This window comes from Salmo salar, chromosome 15, assembly GCF_965601325.2.
Source record: "Salmo salar chromosome 15, fSalSal1, whole genome shotgun sequence".
NCBI classification, from domain to species: domain Eukaryota; kingdom Metazoa; phylum Chordata; class Actinopteri; order Salmoniformes; family Salmonidae; genus Salmo; species Salmo salar.
The window spans coordinates 48,019,429-48,033,082 of record NC_138305.1 but is presented as its reverse complement, the minus strand read 5'-3'; the positions used below and the strand labels follow the sequence as shown (position 1 = coordinate 48,033,082).

Here is a 13,654-nt window from a genome sequence, read left to right as displayed (position 1 = left end):
ATGATCAAAAGCTTATAAAGGAGCTAATCAGCTTTCCCAGACGACAGGGTAATGTCCTTATGATGGCCAGCACTATATTTAGCAGCCACTCTCCCTCTTAGCAGGGGATAACATTGCCCTGGTTCCCTACTGTTGGTGATCATACACACTAATACCCCCAAAGGGACCACACATAGAGAGAGAGGGAGGGAAGCGAGAGTCACCTTATGCAACAGGTGTGAGGAAAAACTACCTTTGTCCTTTCCTCCTCTGAGAAATTACAGAAAGACAAGGGGACAGTGAGACAGAAGAGGGCCAGGAGAGCCAGTTTGTCACCAGGGAGAGTGACTTCTGGAGGCCTGTCCTGGTTACATTAGTATGGCGCAGGCCTGGAGCAAATCCCCTCATTCCTCTTCTCTACTTTGCTCCTCAGCTCTGCTGGGAGTGCCACACTCAAGTTCATTACATTTACATCATTTAACAGACTTATCTAGAGTGACTTAGACAGAGTGCACAGAGTGCACAGACAGATTTTTCACCTAGCCGGCTTGGGATTCGAACCAGCGACCTTTCGGTTACTGGTAGACACACACCTGGCTTTTGTTTGACAAATACTCCCAGTGATGGTGGGTGACGTCTGACGATGACATCTGTGAAAGGGAAATCCTACACGGTCTGCTTGATGTGATACGAGCATTTTGGGCAGTCTCCCTATTGGAACATTGGCCAAAGCTGAGCCACAGGGATTCGTGTCACTATTCATTGTTTTGCACGTTTCGTCATAATATTGTTTTGATCTTTCTCTTGAGGACTGATGCCCGACTGAAGGTTCCACTCAATACATTCTCAATGGGTACTGATAAAGATTTAATCTTAAGTGCAACATAGTGGCTTGGAAACACGATACAATTTCAAAAGGAGGCAAATAATTAATAGGAAAACCTTTTGTCATCATTGGGATGTCACCAGATTTACTTTAGATGCAGGTTAACTTTAGCTAGCTAGCTAATTTGAGGGGACAGCACCGAATTTTAGCTAGCTAACGTTAACATTGCTAGCCATTTTTGACTAACTTTGCTCACTAACGGCAACATTGCCATCTCTCTAAAGTACATTTGACGACATCATAATGATGGCAAAGTTGTTTCCTACGAATTATTTGCATACTTTAACAATGTCATTGTATTTCCAGACCACTATGTTGCACTTAAGACTAAATCTTCATCAGCGCCCATTGAGAATGATTTGAATATTCAAAAAATATTATAATGAAACGTGCAACCCATGAATAGTGACATTGCTCGCCGTAGATGAAGTCATTAGACAGGTCATTAGTGGACTTTTGGGCACCACTATGGCGGGCCTCTTTTTAGAATGTTCAAAAACAATGGCATGACGCGACCGAGTGACGGAAGTGCACCGTTGATAAAGAAAAGTAAAAATGTCTGTATAAAATAATAAGAAATACAGAGCTATAATGTGATCTAGAGGTGCTCACTGTTCATTTGAGCTTGCAAACAAAAACACACAGAGGCATATATGTTGAGTTTGACAAATTGGGGTGGCTGGTAGCCTATTGGTTAGAACATTGGGCCAGTAACCGAAAAGTTGCTAGATTGAATCCCTTAGCTGACAAGATAAAAATCTGTTGTTCTGCCCCTGAACAAGGCAGTTAACCCACTGTTCCTAGGCTATCATTGTAAATAAGAATTTGTTCTTAACTGACTTGCCTAGTTAAATAAAAATCATTGTGGTCTATTTCTATATGTGTATTGCTAATGCAAATCACTATGACCCTGCCTCTTTGTCTAAGCTTTTATTACATTCAATCGCAGTGGGGGCACCAAACAGACTTCTCCAGACGCTTCAAATGTATGCAAAAAAATTACTCAGAGAAAGATATTTTGTTTAACAAGCAATACTTTTTCTCAAAAAGGTAGAGGTCAAAATGATTGACACACCTGCTTTCAATACCTCACCTTGGGAGGATAACGGCACTGAGCTTTTTTCTAAAATGTTTTGAGTGGGAGAACACATTGGGAGGGATCTTAGACCATTCCTCCATACAGAATCCTTCCAGGTCCTTGATATCCTTTGTCTGCGCTTATGGCTCTTCAATTCAAATCACAGGTTTTCAAGTGGTTTCAAGTCCAGAGACAGAGATGGCCATTGCTAAATTTTGATTTAGTGGCCCATTAACCATTTCTTTGTGGATTTTGATGTGTGCTTGTGTTTATTGTCTTGCTGGAAGATCCACTTGCGGCCAAGTTTTAGGCAACCCGTTTTTTTGGCTAAAATGTCCTCGTACTGGGCAAAGTTAATGATGCCATTGACCTTAAGTGCCCCAGGACCAGTGGAATCAAAATAGTGCCATAACGTCAAAGATTCACCACCATTTTTTACAGTAGGTATGAAGTTATTTTCTGCATTCACCATTTCGACACCAAACACACCACTGGTGTGCGTGGCCAAAGAGCTCTATTTTCATGTCTTCTGACCAAAGCACTGGTTCCAATCCAAGTGCCAATGCCGTTTAGCAAACTCAAGGCGTATACATTTGTTGGATGAAATGAAAATAGAGCCCTGGCCATGCACACCAGTGGTGGGTGTGGCATCGAAATGAGAATTAATGAGCAGAAAAGAACCACATACAGAAAGAGCATGGGTCATGAGGGACGTACAGTTATGAGTATTTAAATACTGTATACATACACTGAGTGTACAAAACATTAAGAACACCGGTTCTTTCCATGGCAGACTGACCAAGTGAAAGCTACTATCCCTTATTGATGTAATTTGGTAAATCCACTTCAATCAGTGTAGATCAAGGGGAGGAGACAGGTTAAAGAAAGCCTTTCGGCAATTGAGACTTAAATTGTGTATGTGTTGCATTCACAGGGTGAATCGGCAAGACAAATAGATTTTAGTGCCTTTGAACGGGGTATAGTAGTAGGTGCCAGGCGCACCGGTTTGTGTCAAGATCTGCAACGCTGCTGGGTTTTTCCACGCTCAACAGTTTCCCTAGTGTATCAAGAACGGTCCACCACCCAAAGGACATCCAGCCAACTTGAAACAACTGTGGGAAGCATTGGAGTCAACATGGGCCAGCATCCTCTGTGGAACGCTTTCAACACCTTGTAGAGTCCATACCCTGACGAATTGAGGCTGTTCTGAGGGCTAAAGGGGGTGGAACTCAATATTAGGAAGGTGTTCCTAATGTTTAGTATAGTCAGTGTAGTCATAACTGAGTGCATAACTGATTTTCCATCCTTTTTAATTATAAAAGTATTTCATCTTAGACACTTGCTTTTAAACATTATTTCCAACTCTTTGACAAACCCCATATTGGATGGCAATCAAAATAGACATTTACACAACAATAAGACTCTAAGACATTCTCTTTCTTACATGCCGACTACACCAGCCACGTGTGTGCGTCTGCATGTTGATTTTGTCTATCCCCACCAGACACGATCATGACACATAGGGTTAAAATACCCAAATCAACTGTGAATCAATTATAATATACATTAAACATTCATGGACATTTAGCTAGCTAGCGGTTGCTAGTTAGTTTGTCCTGGGAGATAAACATTGGGTTACTACCCAGTCATACAAAATCTACTCCGACGATTAATCCACTGATAAAAAGGGATACCTAGTTAGTCATCTATAATTCATCTCTCCTCATTTGTCTTTCAAGCATCCCCTTGGGTCTGTAACTTCGTGAAATCCAATAAGGAGGGGACTTGACGCTCGTGGATGTTAGCGCTTGGCTATGCAGACACTCGTTCGCGGGCTGTGTGGGTGAAATTATTGAATAACATGTGTACATTTATTCTGCAACACTCACGCACGCAACGTGTTCGGTGTGGTTTGCGTGTTAGTTAGAAAATAATGTTTTTAAAACAAAAAAGAAAGTTAAAAAAGGTTACATGAGCAACACCGTTAACCTTGTGTGTATGAGTCATCATTAGGTTTGCAAAATTCTGGGAACTTTCAATAAATTCCCTGTTTTTCTAGAAATCCTGGTTGGAGTATTCGAGATTTCCTGCTTATTCCTTCCTGATTCCGGGAATCCTCCAATCGGGATTTGGGGAAAACCAGAGAATTTATTGAAATAACACTCTCCCACACATGCAAACACACACGCACACTTGCATTAACACTCTCTGTACAGCCTCTTGGAACGAGGCAATCAAGAAAACTATGGCATGAGCCGAACAACATGTACAAAAATAGAGATTGATACAAAAATAAGATATCCAAGAACAGGTTTAATAGAATGATGTGAGGTGTCTGCATTGATAGGGTTAGTTTTACCCAGTATTTTCACATGCTCAAAGTTTGCGCCTAACATCTTTATAAGGGGAATACAAGATAATTAGAAAAATACCTTTGAGATGTTAACTTAGTTATCCTTCTCTTAATCTTTACTTTGTTCATTATTTGATGTTTAATTACTTAAAAATTACAGGTGCAAACTTTGCAGAGGTGAAAATGCTTCCGCTCCCCCTCTCTCACATCACACATGGAAACATCTCACAAATAAAACATCAGAAATGTCACAAAGAAGAAAATGGCAAAGGACAATTTCCACCTTGTGAAAAACACATTTCCCATATATTTCCAAAATACACTTTCAGGACCCTCTCTCTACTGGTAAAAACACCTACAGTACGCTCTGTTGACATACTCTCCTTGTAAACTCCTCCCCTCTCTTACACTCTAACCCATCCCCCTCTCGTCATCCAATTATACTTTCTTGAGTTGGGAGATATGAAACACACTAAGTCAAAGGTCCAAACCGTCTCCCTCTACTTCAATAACAATTCCACATTGTGTCCCTTTCTGGTCCAAAATACATTCATTTACACAGGTAACACACTATCACCCTTAAAAGGCCCATGGTCCTTTGTCTAAAATGAACAGGCCTGGGTTTATTGACAAAATATAACAACCTATTTCTTCCTTTTAGACATGTAGGCACTTAAAGCAAAATATTCACATACATATTGCATATTTTCCCCCTTGATCAGCCAAATGGTGGGTATCTACAAGATAGCTCTTTGGTTTGTAAACTATGTCCAGTTCTTCTTTTGCATGTCTGCGGTCAGACTCTCACACTTCTTGTTTTCACTGGTCAGAGAAATGTCAACGCTCTGTCTTCTTAGCCAACCAATCAGGACATGTACACAACTTCCTGTATTCTCAGTGATCACTTTCTTTCACCGTACACTCAGTGTGTGCCTATGTAAATGTATGCAATCTCTGGGGTGTGAGATGTTTAATAGTGTGTCTGTGTTTGTATACATGTATGAGTGTTAGACATTATACTGTGTATGTATATTCAAGCGTGAGTCTCAAATACAAGTCATTGTTTGCAAAAACATAACCATTATCACGGTGGTTATGTACATTATTTCACTGCATCAACACTGGTAGTATTCAGCCCTAAGCCGAATGTTCCTATACTTGTCACTCTGTGGCGGTGCTTGGTTGTTCAGCAAGGTGCCTGGCATCTAGGCCTGGCTAATAGCCATGGACAAACTGGCCTCCTGGCTTCAACCTCAGCATCATCTTAGATCAGCATTCTTCTGGCTCGCCTCTTTTTACCCTCCTCCACCGCTGGCTTTCTGCCCTGGATGAAAGCCTTCTATCCAGGGTCTGACCATATCCAAGTGGCCTCTTCTCTCCTATCCATCCTGCTCGAAACCAAAGCAAAACTACACCTCTCTTTATCTCTCTATCAGAATACAGAGAGGAACCACGATCATCCTGTGATCTATCCATTTGTTAGGATGAGAATCCTGTCGTTCCATGAGTGACTGTGTGTATGTGTGTGTGTCCACACACACTCAGTTGCAGGGCATCCATGCAGTGTACATGGGGTGGTGCGGAGGTGGATGGTGTGGAAGGGGATACTGTGACGGAGGGTGGTGTTGAGGTGGGTACTGCTGAGGGGGGTACTGCTGAGGGGGATACTGCTGAGGGGGGTACTGTGGGTAAACGTGCTGCACCTGGGCCACGTAGTAGTTACTGAAGTTGCCGTCTGCGATGTAAGGGGCCGGCTGGTAGTAGCAGGTGACGTTGGCCGTGTTGGGGATAACGTTCTGCTCGGCAAGGACCCGAAGGGCCAGGGAGGAGATGAGGCCCAGTGTCTGTCTCCTCTCGTGGCCCATCAGGCACACGGTGCTCTCCCGCACTACTCCATGCAGAGTGGCCAGATAGTCGTATTTCCTGTCCTCGAGACCCACAAAGTGGTTCTGGAGGTAGGATTCCAGCTTCCTCCTCTGCTCGCCCACCTCTGGGAAGTCTATGAAGAACCTGGAGCACATGTAGCGTTGCAGAAGTTTCATTTCGGGTCCGGAAGCCGCACAGAAACCCCGGACCAGCAGATGGCAGTATTTCAGTAGACCTCCACCGCGAATTTCCTCGGGACTCCGCGTGCAGATGAGGCGTTTGCGTAGGTGGTCGAGGGCGGCGGAGAAATCACCATAGACGCTCTCTCCCAGGATGGTGGGGTGGAAGGTGGCTGCCATGGGGTGCTCGGAGCACTCGTAGAAGAGGAGAAGGGAGTCCAGGCGAATCTGGAAGGAGTCCACACTGAACTCAAACTGGCGACGCAGAGAGTCCACAAACTTTAACTCCACATTCTTGCCTCTGTTGTTGGAGAGGGAGATGAGGCTCCAGCGGTCTGAGTCATTACACACCTTCACCATCTTCTGCACATAGGCCTCCTGAAAACACAACAATAAAGTCATAAGAATACATGTCTATGGTAAATGGTAATAATAAATGAAAGATTAGATACATTAAATACATTAATTATATTTTGTATTTTATTAATTGGTTGGTTCGAGACCTGAAAGCTGATTGGCTGAAAACCATTGTAAATCAGACGTATACCTTGGGTATGACAAAACATTTATTTTTACTCTTCTAATTATATTGGTAAACAGTTTATAATAGCAATAAGGCACCTTGGGGACTGGTGGTATATGTCCAATATACCACCGCTAAGGGCTGTATCCAGGCACTTAGCAGTGATATATTGGCCATATACCACAACCCCTCGGGCCTTATTGCTTAAGTATAGCATTATCAGCATATCTATTAGTGATGAGCGGAAAAAAATCATTGATACAGTTACATATCGGGATATTATTTTTGACGATATATCGTAGGGGGAGTGTGAGTGCTTTTCAAATGTATTGTTTTATGCATTCTCCACACTCTCATCCCCACAAGAACGTACTCAAGGGAATGTCCTCGGAGAATGCACTCAGAACATGAGAGTGTGGACCACGGTAGTATGCATATTGAGAAACACCCTATATGTTTTGCATTGAACAGAGGTAATCTTCTCCCTTATTTGGTCTGCTGGACAGCTCTAGTGTCGGGTCATTCGTAAGTAGGTATCTAGGTAAATGAGCGGATCCCATTCCAATTGGATTAGTTTGAATCCTCTTTGTAGTGGAAACCACCGTTTCTACTATCTGCAGCCTTATCACCATGCAGCTTAGAATCCATGAATGCATCATAGGCATACTGCAAAAAAATAATGTTATTACGATGTGGATTGACATAATTTATTGCAGTAAGCTCATTGAGGGGAAATGAAGATGTAAAACGAATGTACTGCATTCTCATACTGGAACATAACTTTCACTGGTTGCATTGTAACGCAAGCCATGATACGTTCTGCTCCCGAACAAGGCAGTTAACCCACTGTTCCTAGGCCGTCATTGAAAATAAGAATTTGTTCTTATCTGACTTGCCTAGTTAAATAAAAGGTAAAATAAAAAATAAAATACAAAAAAATACGCAGCATGCAATATTCATACAAACATTTGCGCATCTAAACTGTTACGTAATACACTGTATTAACCAGCAGTATGAATCTGAAATGATCATGTCAAATGATAATAAAAGTTAAATTACCTTTAAGGTCACTGGTGTGATCTTCTCCTTGTTCACTCCCTCGGGTAAGAAGTCTAGTAGAGCGTCAAGAACTATATCCTTCACCGTCTGGAACTCTAGTTCGCCTTTCATGTCGGCACAGAATATCAAGTCCAGATCCTTCCATCCCAAACCGCTGTCCTCGTGGAGAACATGGCTGGCTGCGGAACCGTTCAGGCGGACCTCCCGGACATGTATGCGTTTCTCCTCCATGCGACACCGGACCACTTTGACGATGTCCCGCGGTTTAATCTCCAGGGTTGGGAAGTTCCAGCGGCCGTGGATGGGGATGGACCCAGCCAGGATGGCGTCCAGGCGCTGCACTTGTTCCCAGTTCAGCACGCTGAGGTTGCTGCTCTCCCCGTCAACCAAACAGCCCTCCACTGGAGTCGATCCTCTTGAGTCGACTTTCTCGCCCATATTGATAAAAGGTAGATATGAAAATGGAAACGACAAAAGGGTTCACTCCCTCCGTCTCTTGCTTTGCTGTGAAATAAGGGAGCCGTGTTGCCGCAGGAGTAGCTTGCCAGAGTGCTTTGGCCACATCAACTGCCTGTATTTACCTTTATCGCCGTCCTTTAGATAACGTTGTTCATCATAACAAGCTGTGTCGTCTCCAATTTACGCACAGCAGACGTAGTTCCACTTCTCAGTTGCTTGTAGTGAAGTCGGGGTATATGTTCAGCTCGTTGCGCTGCGTAAAGCTAGCTGTCCAATCTCTTCTCTTTCCCCAAGTTCACCGGGATATTATTCGATTGTTGGGCGGGTCTCGCGGGCTTGTACAGCCGTGGGCCTAGCTCACTGTCCCGTATTAGTTAGGTCACTGTGCGCTTTCTCTTCCGTCTGGGTCGCCATCGCCTAAAGTTGCGCCTGTCAATTAGCATTGATACAGAATAGCGTCTTTCACTTTCTTAAGTTGTATCCCCACTCCTAACATAAATCGCCTCTTCTGTTAGAATCAAAAACATTTCAGCACCTCCAAAAGTTTATTTTCCTCCCACTTTTATACGCAGCAGGTTTCGCGTCCTTTCGAATATATCTCTGCTGCTCTTTTACGCGTCAGATTTAACCTACGAAAGACGTATTCCTATACACCTTCACATACCATGCCATAAAATGGTGTATTGCTTCTACTTGCGCGTTACATGTTGCCCGTGTTTCGCTTGATGGCAGTGCGTCGCACCACTGAGAGGTTCTGACGTCGAAAATGTTTTCCCCTGCGAAGGAACAGTGGTGATGGTTAGTTTGAGTGGCAGCTCGTTCCACCAATCGCTGTAATCGGTGCGTCAGGGTACATCGCTCGCAACGCGCAATTATTTTTAAAACATTTTGTTCACCTTTATTTAACCAGGTAGGCCAGGTGAGAACAAGTTCTCATTTACAACTGCGACCTGGCCAAGATAAAGCAAAGCAGTGCGACAAAAACAACAACAGAGTTACACATGGCATAAACAAACGTACAGTCAATAACACAAAATAAAAATATATGTACAGTGTGTGCAAATGTAGTAAGGGAATAAAGTTGTCCCATATGCTGATCTGAGATCAGTTTCTCCACCCCATAGATTAACGTTATATTGGCAGAATGAAGGCTGATTTTAGATCTGTCACTAGGCACATTCTACAAGAAGTCTTGCAGGGCTGTTTTTATAGATGCAACACATTTTGCACAGGGATTTTGATATGCTTTTCAGTTATTTTACACCCTGAAGATTCACTACTAAAAGCCACATGCATGTGTTGTTTGACAAACTCCAACATGTACATCATACTCTTCACATGTGTCACAGAGAGTACCTTTAATTATGTGTAGTATTGTGTCAGATATGTAGATCATGTTGTTTACACAAGTATTCATGTTAACTATCAGTCATATTCATCTCTTGATATAAACTGGGCGATGCAAGATCCTTCCCTATATCGCCCTCTAGGGGTTTCAAAATCTCCCTCTCGAAGTGTAAGCTCACATGTCAAATATTTAAAAAGTCAGTATTCACAATTCCCAATTTTACAGTACTTGTCACTCAGAATCCATCAGATAGAGCTTCACTGGCATATCTGCGTCACTGTTGACTAGGCCATAAACCATCTTACTGCAGATTACCCTGTATGTACAGTAACACAGTTGCGCACACACACACATATACATGCATACACACATAGTCCCACACACGCATGTACATGTATGTACACACACACACACACACACACACACACACACACACACACACACACACACACACACACACACACACACACACACACACACACACACACACACACACACACACACACACACACACACACAGAGCTCATACTGTTCCTAGTAGACCTGTGTTTTTCCCATGACTGATAAACCTAAGTTGCTCTTTTACAGTGTTACATGTATAACTCCCTGGCAGAAATCAGGAAGGAAAGACCACCCTGGCGAATGACCTGGCCCTATGCATGCTCCACATTGTAAAACCACTCTTTTACTGACACAGAGGGCATGGCCATTTTGGGTCTATAAACAGAAACCTGGAAGAGAAACCTTTGCACAATCACGCTATGAAACCATACACTCTTCCCCAGGGCTAGCCTGTTGGAAAAGACAGAGGTGTATGAGGGAAGAGGTGGCGAAAGACAACACTCTGACATGTCACACCTCTGCAAAGGGAGTCCCTATCCAGGAACAGAATGGAAAATAGATCCATTAACTACATTTGGATATCATAATTACACAGTGGTTTTTGGATTAATCGTTTCACAATAGTATCTAGAATATAGTCCATGCAGAAAGAATGACTGCAATTTCAACCCACCATTTCTGTATGGCTACTTTGCCAGACTTGCAAACTTGCCAATGAAATGACTCAAGAAATTCAGCACAGTATAGCCTACCCTCACCTCCACCCAAACAGTTTTACCCCAGAATCATAATGGATTAAGGAAGATGGTGGTCAACATCTGGGGGAAAGGGTAAGACACAGGACTTACATAATGTTACACAACCCTGGACCATCTACTCTAGTCTAGGGGATGTTCTGTGTGTCTGAGACTAAGTCGTAGAGGTAGTAGGGTTAGAGTTCAGAATGCAGCTACGTGTTTCCGGGTGAGATTATACATAGTCACGTTCACACAGGAGGGCAAAGAGAGGGCAGTTGAGTGAACTGATTGGTTTATAGAGGCTGATTTTTACCAAGAATAACAAAAGGATCTTTGAAGACTTATTGTAACAAGAGATTATTATGAATCCTCTAGTTACCTAGCCTTTTTCACCATGGGTTAGCTTCTGTTTGTCCCACAAGGAAGCTTGCAATAGAATATAATAAAATGCAGTGCAATAAATTAATTCAATACATTATACAATACAGTAAAACTGTATTTCTTCAAGGCTGCAGTGCATGCACATTAGGCTACATAGTAAGTACACACGCAGCTATAGTGCAGAAATACGATGTACCTGTATAAAAAAGGATATCAGCTATAGCGAATAGGTGAGAAAGAGAGGATCCATTTAACAGTCTCCAATCACCTATTGACTCAATGTCAGGCTTAGGAGACCCTCCCCATGATACAGCCATTTAGATGAACAGGCGAAGACTGCAGATCCCCCCCCCCCCCCCCCCCTCCGGAAATTCATTATAAGATTACCATGAGCCTGTGAGAGCCGAATGTACATCCCCACCCTTCCTCCCTCCCACTGTCCCTCAGAGCAGGCCCAGAAAAGATGCATTGACCTACTGTGCTTAACTGATACTCATAGATAGACAGTACATAGAACTCACTGGACATTAGACAGTTTGGAGAGGTAACTTCAGTTGTACTGCAATTCCATACGTCTGTGAAATATAGATTCTAACAAGGATATATAGCTTGTAAAAAGCACATGGTTTATGGAATAGAAGTGCTAGCACAGGTGGAGTAGTGGCCTTTCTAGACAATGTACCTTGGAATTCTTGGCCCATGATACAGTATGTGTAAAATTACAGACATATTTTCATTCTACAGGTTGCATTTCTATATGGCCACTCTCACCCCTCCCTGTGGCACTGACCTTAATGAGCTACCGCTCCAGAACTGACCTTCTGGAGCACGCTTAGTAAGCCTTAGCTAAACGGCTCCATTGCTAATGAGATTCGCTGACTCGGCCTGCCAGCTAAACCAAGATGGACAGCTCCCATCCCTAAAGGGTACTATGTAACAGTGTGACTGTGTGTCTTGATAAATTAGTAACTTGTTAATTAGGCTATTTAAGGCATTGCTGTTCACAAGGCAACATCACTAAATAATTTCCTTTCGATTAAGACATTAATAAGCGAGTTAAGAAGGACATAGTCACAAAACTATTTGTTCAGCACTTTTGAAATGTACAGCGACATAATTCATAACATGGGCTGTTCTTACAGTAGTCTCCCAGTACACCAAGTCAGAACCGTAGGATAAATAAAGGGGGCATATAAGCAGAAAATGAAAGCTCTTACAATATTCGATGATGACATTTCTCTAAAACAGGCCCATGTGCATCACCAAGTCAGAACAGTCGGCTAAGTTATGTGGGGGAAAGGGACCAAATGATTAGGGTGAGGCACATGTGCTACTAATAGCTTAGAACAACATACACTTAGGATTACTTTCTTAGCTACAGTATATAAACTCAGCAAAAAAAGAAACGTCCTCTCACTGTCAACTGTGTTTATTTCAGCAAACTTAACATGTGTAAATATTTGTATGAACATAACAAGATTCAACAACTGAGACATAAACTGAACAAGTTCCACAGACATGTGACTAACAGAAATGGAATAATGTGTCCCTGAACAAAGGGGGGGTCAAAATCAAAAGTAACAGTCAGTATCTGGTGTGGCCACCAGCTGCAGTGCATCTCCTCCTCATGGACTGCACCAGATTTGCCAGTTCTTGCTGTGAGATGTTACACCACTCTTCCGCCAAGGCACCTGCAAGTTCCCAGACATTTCTGGGGAATGGCCCTAGCCCTCACCCTCCGATCCAACAGGTCCAAGACATGCTCAATAAGATTGAGATCAGGGCTCTTCGCTGGCCATGGCAGAACACTGACATTCCTGTCTTGCAGGAAATCACGCACAGCACGAGTAGTATGGCTGGTGGCATTGTCATGCTGGAGGGTAATGTCAGGATGAGCCTGCAGGAAGGGTACCACATGAGGGAGGAAGATGTCTTCCCTGTAACGCACAGCGTTGAGATTGCCTGCAATGACAACAAGCTCAGTCCGATGATGCTGTGACACATCACCCCAGACCATGACGGACCCTCCACCTCCAAATCGATCCCGCTCCAGAGTACAGGCCTCGGTGTAACGCTCATTCCTTCATCGATAAACGCGAATCTGACCATCACCCCTGGTGAGACAAAACCACGACTCGTCAGTGAAGAGTACTTTTTGCCAGTCCTGTCTGGTCCATTGACGGTGGGTTTGTGCCCATAGGCGACGTTGTTGCCGGTGATGTCTGGTGAGGACCTGCCTTACAACAGGCCTACAAGCCCTCAGTCCAGCCTCTCTCAGCCTATTGTGGACAGTCTGAGCACTGATGGAGGGATTGTGCGTTCCTGGTGTAACTCGGGCAGTTGTTGTTCCCATCCTGTACCTGTCCCTCAGTTGTGATGTTCGGATGTACCGATCCTGTGCAGGTGTTGTTACTGCGAGAACAATCAGCTGCCTGTCCTGTCTCCCTGTAGCACTGTCTTAAGT

General features: G+C 43.4%; 1 protein-coding gene across 1 annotated transcript; it reads right to left on the bottom strand.

Moving 5' to 3' along the window:
* Positions 1 to 3,236: 3,236 nt before the first annotated feature.
* LOC106571492 (terminal nucleotidyltransferase 5A) lies at positions 3,237 to 9,165 on the bottom strand. The gene is made up of 2 exons (XM_014144653.3): positions 7,924 to 9,165; positions 3,237 to 6,719 (listed from the first exon to the last, which is right to left on the bottom strand). Exons 1-2 carry the CDS (start codon positions 8,359 to 8,361, stop codon positions 5,838 to 5,840), a joined length of 1,320 nt encoding a protein of 439 aa, XP_014000128.1. The 5' UTR covers positions 8,362 to 9,165; the 3' UTR covers positions 3,237 to 5,837.
* Positions 9,166 to 13,654: the final 4,489 nt, after the last annotated feature.

Coding starts and splice junctions, on each gene's coding strand:
- LOC106571492 (XM_014144653.3), bottom strand. CDS start 8,361: ATGGGCGAGAAAGTCGACTCAAGAGGATCGACTCCAGTGGAGGGCTGT. Junction 6,720..7,923: donor TCACACCAGTGACCTTAAAG/GTAATTTAACTT, acceptor TTGTGTTTTCAG/GAGGCCTATGTGCAGAAGAT.